Source organism: Apteryx mantelli, chromosome 4 (assembly GCF_036417845.1).
Source record: "Apteryx mantelli isolate bAptMan1 chromosome 4, bAptMan1.hap1, whole genome shotgun sequence".
Lineage (NCBI taxonomy): Eukaryota > Metazoa > Chordata > Aves > Apterygiformes > Apterygidae > Apteryx > Apteryx mantelli.
Genome location: NC_089981.1, coordinates 84,554,313 through 84,577,547, shown reverse-complemented (window position 1 = coordinate 84,577,547; position 23,235 = coordinate 84,554,313). Strand labels below are relative to the sequence as shown.

At 38.6% G+C, this 23,235-nt stretch overlaps 1 protein-coding gene across 1 annotated transcript in view; it reads left to right on the top strand.

Moving 5' to 3' along the window:
* Positions 1 to 23,235, top strand: part of KIAA0586 (KIAA0586 ortholog) — a 71,944-nt gene that overhangs the window by 44,266 nt on the left and 4,443 nt on the right. The window contains exons 30-31 of the mRNA XM_067295106.1: positions 4,681 to 4,768; positions 22,501 to 22,566. Of these exons, the coding sequence (XP_067151207.1) occupies positions 4,681 to 4,768; positions 22,501 to 22,566 (154 nt within the window). The remainder of the gene's footprint in view (positions 1 to 4,680; positions 4,769 to 22,500; positions 22,567 to 23,235) is intronic.

Here is a 23,235-nt window from a genome sequence, read left to right as displayed (position 1 = left end):
TAGGGGCATAGTGCTTCAAATACAGAAAAATGGCATATAGATATACGGGAGAGGAAACAGCAATAGAGGTTCTGCCTCACCCATTGTAGCCCACTGATTTAGCTTTTCAGGAGCTTTGGTTGCTGTAGTAGGGGCAGGGTTTGAAAAGCAGTATTGACGGTGCACCTCAGAACAGTTGAAGGTAGAGGAAGATCTTGTTGACTTCTACTTGAAACTTGGAGTTTGTCTTTTGCTGCTTTATTAGTATGTGCTTCTACTTAGAGGTGATGGTTTTCCTACTAACTAAAGATAAATTCAAGTAGCAAGTGACAAAAACTAAAATCAGGTGTCGGGTTGCTCTTTAATATGCTAAACTTCACAATGTGTTTGAAAGTAATAGTATAGTTACTGTGTGGTTGATATGTTCATGGATGCATTCTATTCTTCACTGATGTTCTATATTAAAAATAGCCTAAATCACCCTATAGCCTAATAGAGCCTAATAAACTAGCCTAAATTTACCTGTCTTTGGTTTTGCTTTTGAGCCTTGATTTGTACTGTGCCCTTGCTGTCTGACCAGTTCTTAAACACGTCATTTTAAGTGAAGTGCTGCATCTTCAAAGGTGATTTGAAATATTATACCTCTTCCACTTTGAGATCACCAGGGCGTATTATTTCTTGGGGTGATTGTTCATAGGCAAGACTGGATTCTGCTAAGCAGCTGTCTGTTGGGGTGATGCTTGTATCCTTGTTATCCTTTCACTAGCCAAAAATAACAGGGGCAGAGCGAGTAAAATGTGTGTTTCCTTCTTCTAGCACCAGTAGCTGTAATAAAGAACCCAGTGGTATCTGCATCTCCTGCTCTGAAGATGTAGCTAATGTGGTTAGGTTTTGTTTTAGTTTGCCTGGGCACAGGCAAATGATAACTTACCACGTTTAAGCTGATCCAGGCACTTAGTCTCACCTATGCAAGGAATATAAGGTGTTCTAACATAGCTTAGTTGTTTTTCATAGAGGAAAAAAATATACGTATAATTGTGTATTATGTTATCTGCGGAAACTTTTTCTTGCATCTGAATCCTTAATGTGGGTTTTGTTTTTGTTTGTTTTTTTGCCTGCTGGCATATAAAACTCTCCCTTGCACTAAATAAATCAAACCCCAAATTTTGTGGTTCTGTTTGTTTGTTTTGTTTTCCCAAGCAATCATGTCTTCCTGTACATGGGTGTTTGTGGCATAAGACTCTAAACCACTGCTTCTCAAGGGGTAGATTTTTAACTTTTCTGTGATGTGACCGTGCCCCATGATAGCCACAGTCAACTGTCCTGTGTGGGGCAAAGCTGTGTTCCATAAGATCCAGTACTAGATCTGTACCTCCTTCTCTGAAAGGACCCAGATAGCAAGCAGGCAAAGTTGAAGCTGTTCCTCCTGAAAAGTTCTGTGCAGGAGACAGTATACCTGCAAATCCTCCAAAACACTCTAGATGTTGGGTTTTGTTTTTTTTTTAATTTTTTTTAAGATGTTGAGATGTCACCTTATTTCTCTGAACAGCTTTCCATAAGTCCTTGCATTTGCTAACTTGGCAGTGTTTTCATATAGGTCTTCAGGGTCTACACCGGTCACTGGTACTCCTCTCCCAACAGCTTTTGAGAAGATTCATTAAGTCTTCCTTGTCTAAAAGCAGGAAGGTAGGGTTCTGTTTTGCTGCATCAGCACTGAGACAGAACTTCTCTGCACACAAGGAATGGTTTGCCTACTGAACCAAAAATTACGAAGCTGAGCTTCATCCCAGACTACCAGCAAGCCAGGAGCTATCTCTTTGGCTCCTTAATATTAAAAAAAAATCCCTGTATGAGATAATTTGAAAGCTTGTTTCAAAAGCACATCAGTCTTTTCACTTCTTGGTTTTCATCTCTAGCCAGTGTTTTACCTTGATTGCAATGAAACTGTATCAGCTACTTATAAAGTGAGAAAAGCAATCCCTTGAGGCGCAAAATGAGGCTTTTAATGGTGTTTGCTGAGAGGCCTGAGAAAGCACATACTGCTTCAGATGACATCCAGCTTTGGATTCTGTGGAGCTTTGTTCTGAATCAACTGGGAACAATACTCCTGGACACTAGGATTTATCATGCCAAAGCTAGGATGGCTTCTGTAACCTGTCTGAATAGGATCCTCGCTTCAGAGAGGTTGTGGGCGGCAGTGTGGAGAAGCCATGTAATTGCCACTTGTTTGTTCCCTGGCACCGGGTGCGGATCAGACCCTGACCGACAGGATGAGCATTGTCTTTTCCTGTAGGGCATAGGAAAATGCCTTTTAGTCATGAATGACACCTGTGTGGTCACTCGCTCCAAGATGAATGCCTTAAGTCATACAGGAATTTTCTCACCTACCCAAATTTCTTTGGTGTTCCTCCATTTCTGGCACTGGAGTTTTGTGAGATTTATATCTGCTTTTAGCCACTGTTAGAGGGGATGCCAGACTAAATGCATCTTTGGTTTGACCTGTTATGGCCATTCTTGTTTAATAACACAGGAATTAAGTGATATTTGTGGCCACTTGGCCCCTATGCTCTTAGCTCTAGGAAGCAAAAGAATGGCAAGGAGGAAAATGGGCTCTTCTTGCTCTAAATAAATCATTTTTTGCTCATGGGAGAGGCACAAACATTGAAAATTAGATTTGTGTGGCTAAACATTTCAAAGATGGTAAATCTAAATCACTCTAAGTCCCAAATGCATTGTTAAATTCTTGGAGAATGAGTTAATTGCAAAATATTCTCATAATGCTCTTACATAAGTAGGAATGTTTTTATATAATCAACATTTTTTAAGTGGGATTGTCAGCTTGATATTCTCATTAGCTTTCATTTCTAGTATTTCAAAAGAGATTTTTTTTTTTAATCTTCCAGGAATGCAAAATTGTGGGTTATGAATCTCTGTGTTATGTCTAAACTTCTGTTTGCACCTCATTTGAGTTTAAACTATTTTTTGGGTTTGTCTCAATAAAAGCCCCCACCTCAAAAGGCCTCGTGGGTATATTGTTACGCTGCTTAAACTTAATGTCTTGTAACGGTGATGACCTTTAGATAGCAATGTCCTTCAATCACACTTCCACCTACCTTAAAGCTAGGCCTCCCTGCTTTCAGAAAATCACCTCAGCTCCTTGTTTTCTTGTCAGCTTTAAATTATGCTGAATGATGTAGGTCTACTTCATGGAGCGTAGAGGTGCCAGAAGTAGTGCCAGTCCTAGCTGGCATATCCAGGCGAATAGTGCCTTGTGGAGATGCTAGCTTGACCTCCCAGCATGTATAATCACTTTTATTAGCTTAGGCTCACCACTGTGCTGCTGAGGTTTATGCTGCTGCTTGTTACAGAGATAACATGCTCTTTACTAGTGTGGGCATCTCCATCTGTTCACTGGAACATGTAAGTATCCATAGTGTCCATACTGCCATTGAGAAAAGGGCAGCGACTAAATGGCTTATCTTCTTGTTCCTCCCGATTTCTGCAACACCAGCTTAAATGATCACGCTTTAAGTGCATGACAAGCAATATCATTACCATTGAGAGTCCCATTATCGTAGGATACAGTTGTTAGCTGAAAGAAATGGGAAGCCCTGATTGCTTCCTTGGCTCCGTGCTTGTTTGCTGGACAGAAATGTTCTCATCAGTATTTCTGGCTGTTTGTTTCGCTTGAAGCCTGTACTGGGTAGGATTTTCTCTTGCAGAACTGAAGTATGCTTTCTCTTTCCTCCTTTTTAGCTTTTGGGGACCAAATACCATAGCTTCTTCAAGCGTGCCATTCCTTTTTAAGGCATATAATTTTCTTGAAAGTCATACAGCAATGCTTCATAGGCTTCAAATGCTGTATGATATGCGGAAGTTTATGACCCTTCTAGTGTTCCTCCTTCTCTAGGAAGCTTCATTAAAAAGCATATATTCATCTATAGAATCATCAGAATAACTGAAGAAATCAAGTTGGTCTGTTTTAGAGAATGCCTTACAGTTTCCATGACTTGGTTGTGCACATTTCATGGCTCCTGTGTACATTGTAGTGGAACGTCATTGTGCCACAATTTCTGTCCCAAACAGTTAACAGCCTAAGACAACAAGTGTGTTTGACAAATGTGATGTCTTCCTTTTTAATATGCAGAGCATTTGTTGATCCTACGTAACCGCTTTCTGATAGGCATCATGGCAGACATAGGTCCTGAAAAGAATTTCAGGAAGAGAGAGAAATGGTTTTAAAAACATGGTCAAGGAAATAGGTTTTCTACTTGTCATAGGTTTTCCAACCTATGTGCTAAATTTTTTTTCTTTTTGCTTTGAACTCTTTTTTTTTTTTTTTTTAATCCAGGAGGATTGGGGAAATCCTGGGTATTGGTATGGGGAGAAAAGAAGAAAAATCTTAAAAAGTTCCTCCTGCCACATTCTTTTGAGTAGGAATTGAGGGTCTCTTATGCCTTAGGTCTAAATGGCACTTTGTCATCCCTACTGCTCCCAGGATGTTAGTCTAGAGGAAGCAAAGTTGCAATAGGGTGATTCAGGTCTGAATCATTTTGAAGTTGAAAGGAGGTAGAACAAAAGCATATGCTTTAATGAACCTTAAAAAATCTCTTTGAATATTTCTTGAACCTCCACATAATTTTACTCTGCTTCTAAATCAAAAATCAGATTTGTAACATGATTCTAATATGTGACATGTAGGAAGGAAGCCAAGGAGTTGCAGAAGTTGCGCCTGTGAGACCCCGAGTTATTCATGTGAGAACTAAGTCTGAAGAGACGCAGCAAGAAGGTAATCCAATGTCATTAAGTAAACACAGTTCTTTCAGTTAAGCACATCACTTTTAAGTGCTGTTCTATACTCATTCACAATAAAGCTGTGATTTTTGGCATTCTGTTTTTATTACTACCATATTCCCCAAAATTTTAATGGGTACATACAGCATTTGTAAATCTGCTTACACAGTTATGATCTCACTGGGGTGCACTGAAAGAGCTGATATTGTACCTGTCTGTAAATAAGTCATCAGAATCTTTGCAATTAAGTATTTATTTAAACTTTTATTTGCCAAGAGCTTTACAATATGCATGTTGTGTAGTCAACTGAATTGTAATTGCATTATAGAAAGCTGTTCAGCGAACATATTCATAATGTAGTGGTAGATGGCAGTGGTTCATACACATGAGAAAACGCAGGGGTACTAGAGGAGAAGTGAAAGATAATAAAAAGTTAAGGTCGTGCAAATGTGGAAAGAAAAGAGCATTTCCAATGTTGCAATGGTTTGGTTTGAGATGGGCTTCTAGCTAATGTGTAACAGATGCTGGTTTTCTTTTGTGAAGGACGCTATGTATTATCTATGCATAGCCATGCTATTTTTAGAAATTATTTAACAATGTTTGTTAAAAGTATGAATGATATTGCATGAGGGGCAGAGAGTATTTTGTATTTACTGTAGTTCAAGTTAGTGTTGGAATAACAAGCTTTGCGCATATTATTGCCCTACTTGCTTGTTTTAGCAGATAGTAAGTTTGTGGAGGTGGTAAATGAGATATGTAGCAGTTTTAATATTAGGTGCTAAGAACAGGAATCTAAAAACCTGCACGTCTGTAATATATGCAATTATCATTTCTCCACCCAAGTATAGACAAATTCTTTCTTCAAGCCCTTTTTTAAAATAATTCTTTGAACTTCTTCCATTTAATTTTTTAAGAAACCTAATTGAATTATAATTTTGATGGAACTATTTTGCTTCAGCTATTTGTAAGGGGAGAGAAAAGCCCTGGGCCAATGTTATGGTCATGGGACTTGGAACCTAATTTCAAAACCGTGGTTTACATATCAAGAAGAAAGTTATGAATAATGTAAAACTTATCTTCTATGCACAATTAGTAGAAAAGTGTAGTGTCACTTTATGTGTCAATTAGTAGAAGTGTCAAACCTTAGGTTTGTGCCTGTATATATTTTGTTGTAGGGACACTTATCAACATACGTTCTTAAAGTTGGTATATAAAGACTTCATTTATTAATTTTTATTAAGAGTTAGCCCCCATCTTTTAATATTGGTGGGAAGTATTGGAATGAATTTTTCTCTGATAGGAAGAACTGCATTTTTCCTCTGGTGCTCAGAAAATCCAAACTGTTTAAGGAAATTGAATTTCCAATAAATTGCATATGGCCTCTAAATTGCAAAAAAAAGGAAAGAAATTATGTGGCAGAGCTGTCTTCCAGAATTGACCTGTTCCCAAGTTTAAGAGCAGTTAAGAGCAGTTCCTTCCCACCACTTCCTATTAAGCATCAGAGAGAAGGAGCAGATTGGGGATACTCTTCCTAGCACTGCAGCTCATGTTTTGCACCTCAGCTTTGGCTCTTGTGTTTTAACAAGACAGCGCTTCCAGCCTCTATCATGGAGTAGGAAGTTAGGGAGGGCTGGAAATGGAGTAAAATAACTTTTTTCAAATCTGTTATTTTCTAGAATCTTTCTCTTACACCCACCCCCCCAAAAAAAAAAAAAAAAAAGGGATCAGTACTGTAATAGGAGGTGTTTGGGTGCAGTCCAAGGGTGTCTGTGTGTCAGACCAAAATGTTTGACCGCAAGATGGCAGTAGTCTTTGCTCTTTGAGAGGAACAAAAAAAAGGATGATTTATATAGCAGGATAATTTAAATCTCATTCATAGTATACATATTTAATGAGCCAATAAAAATCAAAAGGGTTTGGAAATGGAAACAACTGTCTGTCAGTTTTAACCAGAAGGTCCTGTCTACATAAGCTTCACCATATCCAACTTAAATCAGTGAAAATTTGAGGATAAAAATTAATAAGAATCACTGGAAAGAAAAATGAAAACTTGCAACATGATAAGCATGTGTGGGTTAAGTTAACTGTTACTGTATAGCTAACTATACAGTACTGCTTATAGCTAACTGTACAGCTTATTAAACCACTTGAAGTGTGAATTCAGGGTGGTGGGAGAAAAGAGATATTGTTTTGAACTTAAAATTGCATTTGAAAATTTTTTTTTATTTAATTGATAAATGCATCTTTTGTCTCTGGTCACAAATAAATAAATATAAATATAAAATATATATGATAGAGCTTTCTTTTGTTGTTTGAGAATTTTTTTGTGGTCTACACTGAACATGTGTTTTTACTGAAAGAAAGTTGATTGATGTCCTCTAATGAAAGTTGAAGTTCAGTAGGACTGTTACAATATCATGCCTAAAAGGGTAATGTCTCCCGAAAGTTACAGCTGAAAATAAAGCCTGAATGTATTATTAATTGAAATGTGTGCCTTCTCTAGACATAGCGGAGACAGTGGTTTGAAAACATATATGTTTGTAGCGTATAATATACATGCAGAAATTTTTCTGGCTTTATAATACCCTTTAATCTTTATGCCATTTTTTTCATTTATCTTCATAAATTTAATATGATAATAATTGTGGTGGTTAGTGAATGTACATATTTCCAGAATGCAAGCATTTTTCAGCTTTCCATTAACATAATTTGAAATACTTAAATTAAAATGAAAGAACAGGTGGCAATGCTTGACTGCAGAGTGTTTTTAAACTTTAATACAAGCAGCTCAAAACCAAGGGGTAGATGTATCTTCATTTAATTATTTCTCTACAGCACAGACTCTCAAAATATGATCTGAAGAGCACAGCTTAATGATAATAATTCCTTTTTATCTTCAGTTACTGAATTATATTCAGGCAGCTATAAGTACATGAGAAAGTAATGCTAGGAGACTAAGCGATTGGCTTCGTTGCCACAGAGAGATTGCACAACTGCTTGTGGGAGGAGATGATCTGTGCAAAAAATGAATAAGGGGAGCAGAAGCCCTTAAAACAATCTGTATAAAAACAAAGTTTCCAGAGCTCCAGTTTTGTACTGAAAATGAGCTTGTTCTTTGCTCACATTGACATTATGCTGTACTGAAAATTGTAATATTGAAAATATGGATATAACTAAATATTTCTTTTGTCTCTCTTCCTTAGCCAGAAATTGCTCTTAGTCTTTTTTTTTTTTTTTTTTTTTCTCCTTTAAACTATTGTGGCATGAGGCAAATCTCTAACAGATGCTTCAATAGGAAGGAAGAAGATTAGGATAAGGCTAAAGGTCTGTATTTTTTTTCTTGGAACTGGAATTGCTTTGGTCAAACTCTTAACTATTTTACTGAAAGTTTACTTTTGCTTTAATATCCTGCTGTTTCTTTTTTTGGACTGGATCTCACTCTAGACTTTTGCTAAAGACTGTCCGAACCACACTGGAAATTGCAGCTAGTGAAGCAGAACAGAGCTATTTCACACTGTAGACAGAATACCGCCACAACCTGAGCTATAGGAATAGTTTGTATAGCCTATGTTGGTCCTTGAGCTTGACTGCTTTCTGAGGGAATATCTCGGAAACTGAAGTCATGAAATCAATTAGATATAATTGTGGTATTTTACAAGCAAATGTTTGTCCTGTAGAGGTTTATATAAGTTTTTTCATTTTTTTTCTTCAGAACTCTTGTTTCTGGTCTATTTTGACACCAATATAGTTCTCTCCCCATGATATCAAACTGCTCATTGACATAATTCAGTTAATTTATTTTACATTCTGGTTATTCAGGAAATGCAAAACTGTGTTTCCAACAGAAACTCTGCCTTTTTCACAAGTAGCCATAGGCTTATAAGTGATCAGAAGGGTTTGGAACACTAATTCTCAAACACTTTTCTCTTGCTTTCTGCATGTGCGACCACTGCAATTACATGGCAGCCCATATATTATAAAACTCGTACCTGAATAATAAGAATACATTTTGCATAATTTTCCTACATAAAATTCTCAGTAGCTGCACTTGAGAGTTTCTAGTTTAAAGTATTGCAAGTTGATATGTAACTTTGTTACAGTAAATTTGGAACAGTAGCTTTGAATTTGCTGACTCATACGTTTTAATTATCTGCTATAAAGCATCATTTATATCTAAGGTTGCTTTTTTCCCCACTGAGTTATCTCAATTTTTTTTGAGCAAAAGCTTAAAACAAAACACTGATTTTTTTTCATAGTGTAAGGTGAAGTCACGTGTAGAATCATTGTTGCATACCCAGGTGTGTTCTTCTGCTTGGAGTTATGGGAAGAAGTGAGCACCAGGAACTGCTGTGGCTTTCATGGCACGGTGCGCATCCTTGCACCTATTCACAAAAGATTCCTTTTTGGGAAATGATCCTCCAGTCTCCTAAATCTCTCATTTCCTCCCCTTCTTTAAGTTAAATATATCTTAATAATGGAATGGATTTTCCTAGACATATCAGTTCTGTTATGCTGTATTTGTCATTACTGCCTTGTTCCTGCATTGGGGATTTCTCCATATTTCCTCTTGAGACAGTTTTTCCATTTATTTTTGCAGCTTCTGTCTCTAGTGGCCAAACAGATTCTAGGCAGAATTCTAATTAAGAAAAGAGTACCTCTCACCACTGCATATCCACTCTGAGACAACTGGAATGTAGATAATAGTCCAAAATTGCAATTTCCGCTTTGGCACTCTACCTTTGATCTTCTACAAGTTCCAGTCTCCAGTTGTGCGAATCAGCCTCTACTGTAAGACAATCCAGGTGTAAAGAGTTATTGAAGAGGGTAGATTTTCAAATAAGTAAGTAACAGCAGCTTTGCTCGTTTTCTTGATGCCCATCCAGCCAGGAGCTGAGCACCAAAGCTAGAACTTGATGCTGTTTCTCTTGTGTTAGATTCTCATGCTCTGAATGTGTGGTGATGAAGGAGCTGGAGTTGCTGTGCATTGCAAATAGGGTATGTTCTTGATAGCAAGTATCAAATACAGTATAGGATCTCCTGGACACTAAATCACTCCTCACCAGTCTACCCAAATTGTGCCTAAACACACAGCCTTTCTTTCTCCCAGCCTGTGTAGGATTCATAAACATGATAGGATCTGACTGAAGCAGCTTTGTATTGTGTATTATGATTTGTATGCACTTTTACAAACTTACAGTAATTGCTCTTGCCTTCATTGTAAAGAGCAAAAAATAAACACACACAATAAACCCTGTAAACGGGCATCGATCCCACTGGCACTGATCTTGAGTAACTCTGAATAAAAGCAGATTTTGTAGCAAGCTGACTAGGCTGACCTGCTTTCCCCTTTCATGCACCCATTGCTTGTATAAATGGGACACACACGCACACACACACACGCACACACACACACACACACACACACACACTAATGGGCTTGGGCAAGCCACTTAAGGACAGAGACTCCCCACATACTTAATCAGTCTAAGGGCTGTTTCCAGTTAGTTCTTCTCTGGAGGGAGAAGTTTCTCACAAATTAGTGGTTCCACAGCTCTGTGCCCATGGTTTAATAAGAAAGAACTGACGTGCATCTAGAAAGCAAGTGTCCTTAGCTGTTCTGTGGCCTCTGTGTTCCAGTAGGTTATGGGAGATGATTGGTGGAGTCTCTCCTGAACCTGCTACTCACTTATATACATATACTTGAGTCTGAAGTCCCTCTAGATGTCATCTTTACTACCATAATGTTGTATAGAGGCATTAGATTTTTGTGGTCTTATTCTTCCATGCGCCTATTCTTTAATAGTGATAGCAAATGAATTTAAAATGAGATTCCTAGTTGTTCTAAATGATGCATCTCAGTATGTCACTACAGCAAGATCTGTTGTGAGGAACAACATTGTCCTTTTCTTGTTCAGCTCAGCATTTGGTTGCAGTTACTGCATCCAGGTGTATGCTGCAGCCTTCACCAGAGATTACAGCCTTCAAAGACCGTTTGCTGGATAAGATGCTTTTCCACTCCTCACTCTACAGCCTGGTACATCAATATCAGCTGAAGTTGGAATTAGTAACAACCCTTCCAGCTCTCTCAGCTAGACCTGCTTCTGACTCTGCTGCTGAGTTAGTGCAATCAACAGACTCACAGTAGGGTCTTTTAGGATAACCATCCTTGCTGGGATTAACAATCATTTAAGTAGGCCTCTTATCTCACATTATTTTTTTAAATATGAAAGTTGTATTTCTTTTATAGAAGGCATGAGTATCAGAACAAGAAGCCTGAGGCCTTTGGATGCTGGTGACCCGTTGCATAGATACTGTATGGCCACAGATGAAGACAAGGAGTATTACAAACACGCCTTTCAATCTGAAGAAACGTTTATAGCAAAATTATAGGATGTGTAGGAATAATACAATTGTGTAGATCTAATAGAAATGTGTAGGAATAATAGGCTTTCTGTCCTGAAAATACTCTGGATTTGTTTTGTTTTTCCTCTTCTGGTTGTCACGGAAAGCAGATGTTGCCCTTTATAATTCAGGGGCTTGTGCATGTCTGAGAGCAAAGCAACAGAATGAGCTGCTTCTGCTTTCCCTGTCTGTGTTGGTTGTGACCATCCTTGGCAGAGGCAGCTGGACACTCTTCAGCTTTATTTCTCCTTGAAGAGCTCCAATTCAGCTTTTTAAGCACTATCCAGAAATTGAAAGGACCCAGCTGTTTGTACGTGGGATGGCTGATAGGAGAGAGATGACCAGGAAGAGAAGAGGTAGCTTAATGCGAGTGATGAATAATCCACAGATTCTGACCATCGTTGTCCCCAAACCTCTTTTATGAAGTGGGTGGGGGATTTACAGATGCTGTCATTCTCAGCCATTAACCTTGTTTCTTTCCCTTTTTTAATACTTAATAAAGTTTTTGCACTGCTGGCACAGGTGATACATAGTTGTGAAGTTACTAAAAAAATCTAGTGAGCCAATAAAGATGGATATTTAGATGATTGGTGTCTACAGTCAAATAGTAACATTTTATTTTTTTTTAACTTTTTTGCTTATTATGTTGTGAAAGGGCTTGACTTACAGATGATTTTGCTGTTCGTGATCGGTGTAGTTATCTAAGTATTTTATTTACTTGTTTTCCTAGATCCTTTAGGAGTCGACAGACCTCCTACTTTGTGTGTTGAACAGAGGCCAGGTTTTTCTAGCAACTTCTTCCAAACACATTGATACAAAGACTGCATATAATGAAATATAAGTGTCTCCAGTGCCCGTTTTCCTCATTTCTTAACTAGGTGCCTAGGAAACTTTTGAATAAGGCAAGAGAACATAGAGTAAATGCTGTCTAGGATGTTTTCCAAATTAGGGATACTATATAAAATAATTGTAATGTTACTCTTTGATAGCATGCTGTTTTTGAGAAAATGCAGTCTGCCAAAGTAGATTCTTTCCTAAAAATAGGGTAAAAACTGATAAGTGAAGATTAAAGTTGTAATGTGTGACCTGTTCACTGCTCAGTTTGCATATGAGACTACATTTTCTAACAGTATTGAATAACGTGCAAATATAAAACTTGGTTAAAAGCGCTTTTTGTCGTCTATAAAGCTGAATTTTGAAAGCAAAATGCAACAAATCCTCTTCTCTGAAATACTTGTTACAAATTACTTTTTGGTGACTGTTTGCAAGGAACAGTAGTAAATGATGAAGATGGGTTATGTTTTGTCTGTGAACTACTGTGTTCTGTTTTCTGTCATGAATGCTGTCATTCAGGAAGAAAAAAATTAAAAGTACACCTAGAAAAAGTTAGTTTAGATTTAGAACCTTTGTATCTCTATTATCATTTAGAAATTGTTTTCCTTCTCTAATCTGAAACATGTTTTGCTTTTAAAGCAACAAGAACTGCTTTTAAGCACAGTTCTAAACAAGTTGAGAGAGAGTTGTTGAGTATGACACAAAATACTTAGCAGTTCCGTAAAATGCAGGGTTTTTTCCCCTAATGCTTTGGCTGCAGGGAGGTAACTGTTTCTCTTTGTGTATGGCATAACTTTGACTTTCTATTCACTCTTTTCCTTTTTAATGTCAGATAGGCATGTAGCTTTAATACAAAACAATAAATCATCAGCCATATGCAAACAATAAAAATGTGCATCTCAGGCCACACAGAGTCTGTTAGAATTACATTTATGTTTTGGCTCAAAATTATACAGTTGAGGCAGGTTAGGCTTAATATGGGCTGACCTACTGACCTCCAACCTAACTCAAGTTGTTACAGTAAAGTACTAATCTCAAGGTTGCATAGTATGGCTTGGTTTTATGCACTGTACGTATTGCAAGACTTAGGCAGGGTTGTATTTGTTTAAAGACAGTGTGGCAGCTGCAGTTTCTGTCCCTTGTCAGGCTATTGTATCTTCAAAAGAAGTAAAAAGCTTGGAATTTGCTGGCAGTTGCTTAATATCTGTGTTTTTTTGGTTTGTTTTTATATTCCTAAAACCATAATTACAGATCTTGAGAAAATTGTTTTATTTACTTAACAGCTGCCATTGCGCCCTGTTGTGTAAATCAAAATTATAAATGGGAAATATTTACTAGTTTGAGTTACAGTGTAAATACATGATTAACTTCTTCAAAGTGCACATTGCCTGTTTCAGTAATTGGAACCGATCCTAGAGACATGCGAAGAGCGAGATTGCACAGGGGATGCTCGTTTCTGAAGATGAAGCTTCCTTCCTGATTAAAAAAAGAAGAGCGGAGGAGCAACGGTTTCTTGTTGCGGGTCCTCACTTTAATGGATGGTCAGTCCATGCCTTCCCCATGGCCTTCAGATACCGTCCTTTCTGTATGCATTGTCTGACCAAAGTTGTCTAAAGCCATTTGTACAAGAGCTAGAACCACTGGGGGTTTCCTGAACAGGCAGACGTGGGATTTGAAGAGATTTTTGCTCCTCTCTCATCTGCTTTTAAACATAAGGCTAAGACAGTGAGTGGCTCAGAGATTAAGGCCTGATAAAGGCTGTTCTGTCCCGAAGATCTGTAATCTTCTAGAAATGGCCTAGTGAGGAGCCTCGAACCAAAGTTTTGGCTGTGTAGAAAACCCGTGTTCTGACCTTGATATATCTGATGTGAAAAATGAATAATGGCAGCGCTGCAGGCAAAATCCTCCCTGTTACGATGCGACAACCCGCCCCTTCGTTGGAGGTTTTAAGAATTTGGCTGTGCTGTTGGAAATACGCCTCGCGATTCTGCTGATGAGATGTTTTAGCTCCGACAGAGTGCAGCGCTCAACTGCTTTTGTAGCGTGTTGGCTCTGTGTGCTTATGGCAGGAAACCGAGGCAAAACCTTACTTTTCTATCTCCCGTATGTGGTGGTTTTTTGAATGCACCCAAGGCTGCATTTTAGTTCTTTTTTTCAAGTAAAACCATGTTCACAGGCTCGAGCACCCCAACAGCTAAAAACTAGAACCAGTTAAGAAGACAGACCCTGACTCTCTAATTCATGAATTCAGTAGGTCTTTTTCTTTCTTTTAGGACAAACTTCCTAGCTCTGTCTGTCCAGTGCTGTGGCTGTTAAAGGCGAGCCATACGTTCAGGTCTTTAACTCAGCTCCTTTTTGCAAGCCTGCTTGGAAAGAGAAGCACTTACAGAGAAGAGCAGACATTGTGTCTACCCAACATAGATCCAAATGATGTATTTGAGACGTGTTTACATCATGCAACACTGCTAGCACAGAAGTCCTTGAACTGATGACAAGCAGCCTCTGGAAGCAAGGAAGCCCAAGGAACGTGCTGTGGTGGGCTGATGCTGACTGATCCCAGGACCATGTGAGCCCACAAGGCTTCCAGGACATCTGCACGTCACTGCATCTGTAGATACACTAGCTTGAGTATCCTGAGTACGGGACTGTCTTTCAGTGTGTGCCGTCCATGCGCTCATGTAGATCGCTGCAGGGCAGAGCTTGCCAGGGTGAGTGTTTTGAAGCATATGAAAGGCAAGTTCAGATGTTTCTAGTCTGAGAGTGAAATTGCAGAAGGCCCTTAGAGGTCTGACTTATTGTGCAATCTCTGTAAGTAATTTGTAATCAAAATACCTTTGCACATGTCACTTTTATATTTCCTGTAATAAAACAGCAAGAGCAATTAAGATTTTGGGCCATAATCTTCTGCAAGCGTGCTTCTAAAAATGAATGCGTTGGGGATTTTTTGAGTTACAGCAGAAATAGCCCATTCTTGATTATTATTCCAAAACAGTTTGATAATAGCTATTTTAATAGATTTTTAACTGTAGCCCAACAAACAAAACTATATACATAACTGATCTGAAGTTTGCTTCCAAAAAAGTGGAAAAAAAAGTAAAAAACAAACAAACAAAAAAACCCCAAGACAAAAAAAGAAGATTAAAAACCCTGCAGATCTCTACACAAAACTGGAAGGCATTTGTACTCCAGGAACTTAGCATGTGACCTCTTTGGTTTTATTCATTTAAAATGAAAAAGTATCAGTAAGTATACTGCCATATTCATGCAAATGTTTCAGAGTTAGTGTGCCCAATAACGCATTGTGTGCCGTGCGCCTGTAACGTTGGTCTGACACAGTTCAGAAAGTTGTCTGTGGTCTTGGCATTCTTCAGGAAACATTAGATTAATACAGCCTTCTTTGTTGTATAATTTTTTCTCTTGCTTAAGTAGGTGTGTGAGGGCCGGTGTTACAGAAACGAATTATACGGAAGACTTTGGAGGAAGAGGGGGCTTGTAAACGAGACTGAAATTAATGAATATAAGAATTAGAAATCAAAACTTTATGTTTAGTCTGAGGAGAAACAATTCCTTAAGCCGTATCCACATGGCTGTTTCTTGTTTGCCTCAACTCGGGTTGACTGTTATTGTCTTCTGTTAATTCTCTGGGGCAGTGGCCTGACTTTGTTGAATGAGCCAATTGTTTTCCTTTGTGTTGCCCATCAAGTAAGTCCCCATCTGGTTTGTATCAGACTGTTTTCACAGCCAACAACTGCTGCCTTTTCTATATCCTGACACTTAAGGGCCCCATGCTATCAAAGCATTGCTGTGATAGCCTGTCTGGCTGGGCCTATACAGCTGTGCCTTGCAGCTTGAAACTATTACCCCAGTAATGGTAACTTAGAACTTGAACTGGCTCTTATTCCCATTGGTGTCGTGTGTACAGTGAACAGAATACATTTTTGTTGAACTCTGTGTTCAACAAAAAATTCTTTAGAGCTCTTGGTTTAGTTTATATGATTGGTTAGTTTTATTTTCCAGCAGCTTCCTGTATCTAGAGGCCGTTATGTGTTCTTCTAAAACATTAATGAGTACAAAACAAGGACTGTGTAGTTAAGGCACTGTTGTTATTACTAACTATCAGTTCACTTGCTATGGTACATTAAAGCTCAATAAGTGAAAATTAAACAAGCAAATGATTCTTAATGGGGGCTTTTCTTATCAGATTTAGAATACATTTTCAGCTGAGCACAGGGAACTTTCTGTGCCTGATAAATGTAGGCCACGTGAGTAATACGCTTTGGCTACTACTGTACCTCATTTTCACAACAGCAGCCTAAAAATATGGAGCAATGAACAATGAGTCTGCATTAATCTGTATATTTCTCTCCTAAAGAAACAGGGAAGGACTGGATAGCTCACTCTGTAACTTGGACAGGAAGACCATATTACAGTTTGGACAGTAAAACTGTATTACAGTTTGCATTACAGAAGCATCGAGAGGCACCAGATATGATTGAGGCTCACTTCTGCCAGGCTTTCTAGATTGTAAGAGACAGTCCTGTTCTGAGAGACCTTGCAGCATGTGCATTTTCTCTCTCAAAGATTATCCCCCCCCCCCCAACAACCCTGCATCAAGTAACAGTGATGTTCAAATGTTGTCTTGCATCAAGAAAGATAAGCTTTAAGTGCTTATTCTCTTCTGGTCTTGTGGAGGTCTTGGAGCCATATAACTCACAGTGACAGAAAAATGATATGGGCAAGTGTATTCCCAAATTTGTATATACGTGTTCAATTTTAAATATATTCTGGAATGAGTTCTTTCATGTGTAGGCCATATATGAGAGAGGGAGAGAGAGAGAGAGGAAGAAAATAATGGATAATGCATTTAAAATTTCTGCTGTTTCTTTGATTCTATGTAGAAACTGCAAGAAAGCAGATTGATTTATCCAATACTTGCGGAGATATCCCAGATTTGGGAGTATGTGTGTGCATGTATATAATGTGAATGAATTTGCTTCAGGTAAAATACTGGAGAGCCTTTAAATCCCATGAGACACTTTAAAACTTAATTAATTAAATAATCTCAGTTCACAACAATGAGTAATAATTACTTATGGATAAAATGATTCATATATGATTCTTTTCAATATTAAGATTTCATATAGACTCACACGCACCTGACATACAAGTGTAACTGCGTTAGACCCTAATCCTTCACCTGCTTTCTCAAGAATCATTCCATAATTAGTTTGCATTCGGTCAAGGGGACTCAGTGTCCTGTACTAATGATTTGCACTTCAGTAATTTCATGGGCTGGCCCTTTCGAAGAACCCTATACAGCCCCCGAATTCAGGAGGTCCTGTGTGTGCTCTGGAGCACGGAGCAGAACCAGGAGTCGCTGCCGTTGCGCTGCACAAATTGTCTTGTCAACACACGGTAGCCTGCACTTCTGCAAGGAAGCTGCTCCTGCACACGCTCGCTTTATTTCCATTCACCCTGCTTTCCAGGGCAGATTTCCCCTGTATTGTGGCCAGAAATATTTAAACCTGGACAACTGATAAATGAGTTTTGATCACACTGCTTACAAGCTGCATTCAGCTTGCCTGTGGCCTAAGCTGATGAGGCAAGCTATTGATGAACCAAGCGCGAACCAAGTTTGGTACCAACGGTTTGATCAGGGAAGAGTGAATGGCAAAGAGCGGCAATGCTTTCGCAAGTAAGTTAGCACAAAAAAGGGTTGTTACCAGCAGCTTGTGCAGCCAGCTTCTTCAAAATTTCAACCTGTGTGTGTGTAATTTTAGAGGTAAAGAACATCTGCCCAGATGAGAACCTCGTGTAAATGAGGGTGTTCGGTGTCTCGAAAGGCACTATTCGACTGCTGCTCAAAGATTTGTGCAGAGCAGTTCCTGCATTGCTGACCATATTTGCTGGTTTTACTGTAGCTATTTGGGAACCATTGGTAGTAGCGAAACCTTCAAGAGTCACGGTGGGGCTGAGAGCGGAGGCTTGCAGTGTTTTCCCTGCTTTTTATAGCAGTCTGCAGAGACGGAGGTATGTGTCATATTAAAATAAGTAGCAATGTGCATAAGAGATAATTAGGAAGATGATGTAGCATGCTAAATAGGTAGCATAGATGTAGAGTAATAGCAGAATATTTAAGCCAGAAATATGTTTCTGCAGTTCATTGACGGTATTGAGTATTTAGAGCTGTGAGTTCTTTTACTGTCAAATTCACCCGAGTATTACAAAGGAATTCTTTTTTACTTTTCCCATATAACAGACCAAGTGGTTTGGATTTTGGGGTTTTTTTTGTTTGCAAGGAGGAATGCTTACCTCTGTTGCACAAAGTTTAAACATCTTAGGTTTTAATGAACTTTAAAATAGCACAGCAGAAAAGCATAGAGTTGCTATCAGACCTTTCCAAGTCTGTGGTTCCAGGCATTAACCTGTAGAGACAGCGTTACTTGCCATCACATTGGGTACACTGGGTACTTTTTTCAAGTGAAGGCTTAGAGGGTCTTTGCCAGATTAGGATCTGAATACTTGCAAATTAGCTGTCTCCAACCAGATCTGCCTGTAAAGAGATTTCATGTTTTCCATTTCTTTAATGTATGCTTGCTTATGTATACTACTACAATATTCTTTCTAACCTAATAGAGACATTATTTGCCTTCTCATATTTCTTAGAATTGCTTATTCCTGATATATATTTTTTTCAAATTTAATTGACACGTACAAATGGTAAGGCCTTCAATGGCCATCTTCTGCTGTTTAACAAATGGCTTGAAAAGAAGTCATTTTTAACAAGCTTGTCAACATGTATGCTAGAAACATATGTAGAAATGTCCTAGTGTTTATTACAGTGTATCACTGAAAAATGCTAACTGTATAGAGCTGTTTTTGTTCTGTTTTGTTTTGTATTCCTGGGGAAAACATTCATAATATTCCTTTAAAAATATATAATTACAAAAATTGCATACTTGTGCTAAAAGTATAGGTATTTTAAAATGGCAGATTTTTGTAATGGTGGTACAGTAATAGGCATCTTGGCAAACTGTTTCCGTATGGAGAATCCCATGAGCTTGGAAGAATTAAGTAAAAATCATCAAAACAAATACATAGGGTTTTGTGAATATTTACGTATTCAGAACAGAGAAATTTTATCTCTTTTGTTTGTGGTCATCTAGAAAAACACTTGTTAATCAAACAGCTTTGGATTCTGAGAATATCTTTTATAAATTTTTATTGCAGGAATATATTTAGTGACATCATTATATGTGAACAGTGACTTGCAGTGAGCAAATTCTGCTCTGCAGTGCTGCTTGAAGGGTAGTGCGGTTGAGAAAGTTTTCCCTTTTCTTCCCGTTGTCTGTCCCGAAGCCTTCATTTTAACCTGGGTGAGGATTGCTGTTACGGCTGGAGGGAATGGAGCCCAGGAAATCCCTCGCCTGTTTGAGATACAGCTGCATCAAGGTCTCCCATCACACTTTGAAGAGATATTAAGTAGCTTGTAACCTCTTACACTGATTGTCTGAATGTTATCCTCTTACGTCCCTAACCGAATTATTTTTTTTTAATAGTCATGCAGCTGGGGAATTAATAGGGCCGGATGGCACATGATGCTTAGCAAGCAGATGCAGTGCAAACTTCACTGCAGATACATGCTCAGTCTGACCCGCAACATACTGTACGTGTTTGATAAGCAGAGATTGTCATTTGCCGCGAATTATGTGCTCCCCAAGTAGTATGGACAACCGCGCATCAAAAACTGTGTAACAGCCATCATATTGTTGGTAATTCCACTGCATAGGCCAAATAGATCTGAGCAGAAATTCGGAGGCAGGAAGGGACTCTAGATTAATCTAGTACATCTCCTGGCCAGTATACTGGCTTATAAAAGAACAACATTTACTTAGGGAATTCCCTCACTTGCAACCGTCTTCATTTTAAGTGTGAATTGGAAAGATCTTCACTTTCAAACCCATTGTAAGCCTAATTTATTGTGAAACGTAATTGAATTTGTTATTCAACTTTAATTACTCGTGGAAGTATTACTGCGATTATTATGTAAAGATGCAAGGTCTCCGTGGAGCCAGTCCTACTCCTAGGGTTGTAGTGAATGATTCTTGCGTCTTGAGGGAAGTCTGCATAATTTCACTATACTAGAATTGAGTGTCAGTTCCTGCTGTTGATCACTTGAGTGCATTTTCTTTGAGTTTCTTTATTTTGCTTCAGATCCTGACATTAAAATGTCCTTTGGATCCCCAGACATGAAGGTGTGATTAACAAAGCTACTATAGTTTTATACAACCATAATTCAAAATTGCCTTCCTATCCACTTGCTTGTTAGATTTTGCAGAAAATGAGAAGAAGATTGGTATGTAGGAGGTATTTATTTTTACTGAATAAATAGGGAGAAATTAAAAGAAATATTAAATACACCATGAGACATGCGGTTTTCTAATTATCACCTGTCAGAGTCTCCTGATTCCACCAACTCTCTACCTAGGCTCTCTTGTGCACTTAGAGATGGTTGCAGGCTAGTAACTCCCGCACCCACCCACACCTCCCTGCACATGTTGCACATTTTCCCAGTGTTTTTCAGAGATTCTGGGCCAGTAGCAGGCCAACTCCTTCTCCTGTTTGCTCGTTGTCTGCTTTACTTTCAAATAAAACCTTCAAGGTTTGCTGCAGGCCCCTCCTCTAACTTCTCCCAGGGAAAATGGTTGCAGTCAAGAAAGAAGCAATTCACACGCAGAAAATCACAGGCTGCTGTAAGGAGCATTCAAACGGACTTCTGCTATGTCTTCTCAGTATTAATAATTCTTGTAGTTCTTTGGAAAGTGATCTTTTGGAAGTGATTTTCTGGGAAACAACAGGAAGAGGTGTGGCCAGGGAATTGAATTGTTAGGCAATGAGAAAGACTACAGAGCAAGATATGCCGGAGCTAAAGGGGCAGAGGAGGTTTTAGTCGCTGAAAGGAAATATTTATATAGCAAACTCTGCAATCTCCTTCCTAGATGTTTTTGGAGCTGCTTTCTGTTTGCCCTTCCCTACTGGTCTCTTAAAACTGCGTTAGGATTTTGAAAAATCTGGTTCTAGTTTGTTTTATGTATTTCTAGTATTTGTTCTGTTTAGTGTTGCTGTTGGTGGGAATATAACATGTTTTGGAAAACCGCTGAACCTTGAAGTCAGACTCGAGAGGAGGAAAAGTCATTTTCAAGTGTCCTGCTTTGAAAAATTTGCTAGGCTGCTTAGCCTGTGTCCCACACTCCTTTACTGACTCGGGATCTGAATTTATTTTCTTTTCAAAAATACTTATAGCTATGTATTAGGCTTTAAACCAACAAAAAAAGAAAACTGTGTGTGAATGCGTGGGGAGTTTCTGTAAGTAGGTTACACCACATGAAAACTTTAGGTCAAAACTTTAAACTCATGCTATATAGTTTTCTGTCCCCTTGGTGGCTATAGCCCACTTACGGGGGTTTATGAGTTGGCTGAAGCCTTTGAGAATGGAATTGTGTTATCTCAGCTCAAGCAGCAGACTCATACTTTTAGATCCAGACGTTTCTGGCTCAAATCCCGCAGATGTCAGTCCATTTCTGTAAAACAACTGATGTGTTTTAATTGTAAATCCATCCCTTTCATGTAATTCAGCCCTAGAAATTTGGTCTCAGTTTGACTGGAGTCTTTTCTGTTTGTCATGAAACCAGTGAAGTTATGGACAGGTTTGGTTTTGAATTTCGAGGCTAGAACTGCATGCATTTGCCGAGCATCTTGTTCTCTTGTTTTTTATATTTCTGTCCTAGTGGAAGCCAGAGGTCTGTACCGGAGTCTGGGGCCCTATGCTAACCAATGCGTTTGCACAGCGAGAAGGGGTCCCTGCCATAAAAAGCACAGATGCTTAAACATTTTTGCTTCATTTCTGGCAGTGCGAAGAGAGGACATTTGGAACTTATTGCTCCCTCACCTTTTCCATAATAACATAAATATGCATACCTTCCACACTGAATCGATGGTGCAAATGGACCTGGGATAGAAAAGTGGAGGTGCTGTCTCATGAATGGAGAGTAAATTTGTCCGAATGATAGGGTTGTTAGAGAAACCGTTCAGACCATTTCATTTCTGAGAACGCTGTATTCTTTACCGTCTTGAGACCATGAGGCTAGCTCTGTACCATACCAAGTTTCAACTGTATAAGCCATTAAATTCCAGAAGCATTGAATTATGTAGACAGCGCACAGGCTATATAGCTAGACATGAATTTGAACTGGAAATATTGTTCCTTATAATTAGTAACATGACTGACTTGCAGTGTGTTTTCTCTTTTTAGTTTAGCCTTCAGAGTTGCTTACATCAAAATACGGCTGTTTCTTATCAATGTATGTTAGCCCAGCATGTCTGGAATAGTTTTGATTTGTAGGAAAATGCTGCTTTTTGTGTTTTTCTACTTGGTAATTTGTCTGTACAACAAGACATTAAAATGCGTGGATTTTTTTTGGTACCATACAGATATCCATGAAGACACAGATCGGACGCACATTGGCGCAAATATGCATCTCACGTCTTTACTTACAGGTAAGGGGAGCGGGTAGAGTGTTTCTGTTGGTGGTGGTCTGGTCACTTTTGGACTCATAGGTTTTCTGCTTACGGTCATCACTGTAAGAAGTTCTGACAACTCTTTCTCTGTCTCCCTGCTAAAGGTCCTTGTAACTATATGTCAGATATGAAGCTTTTTTTTTTTTTTTTTGGTAGCAAAAAAAAAGGCAAAATGGGGGAATGACAGACAAAAAAAATTAAAGGAACTTTCTTTGGAGGTTTATACAATGCTGAGTTACAGATCTGCAGGTGCTGTGCTATCCCCAGTGCTCTGAACACTTGAGATAATGCCATCTGGGGGAAGTTATTTGTTGGGACAGGACAGCATTTGAAACTTTGAAGTTAGTGATAAACAAAATGAAGCAGCTGGAATCTGGCAGAAGAAGAAACAAGCCAAGCATATCAACCCTTGCTGTTAAGGGAATAAGAGTATTGTATCGGAGTTGTTTTTACATGTGCTTGGAAGTTTATTCTTACTCTAGAAGTTAGCTGCTTTATTTTTTGCATTAGATTATGAGAGGGTAGAGGGAGGGTTGCTAGGGGTGATGGTTGTTTTTAATTTTTAGGAAATAATACACGGGTAATTACAGTAATTATGGTGCTTTTATACTGAAACAATAACTGGGGCCCTGATCCTTCAAACCCCTC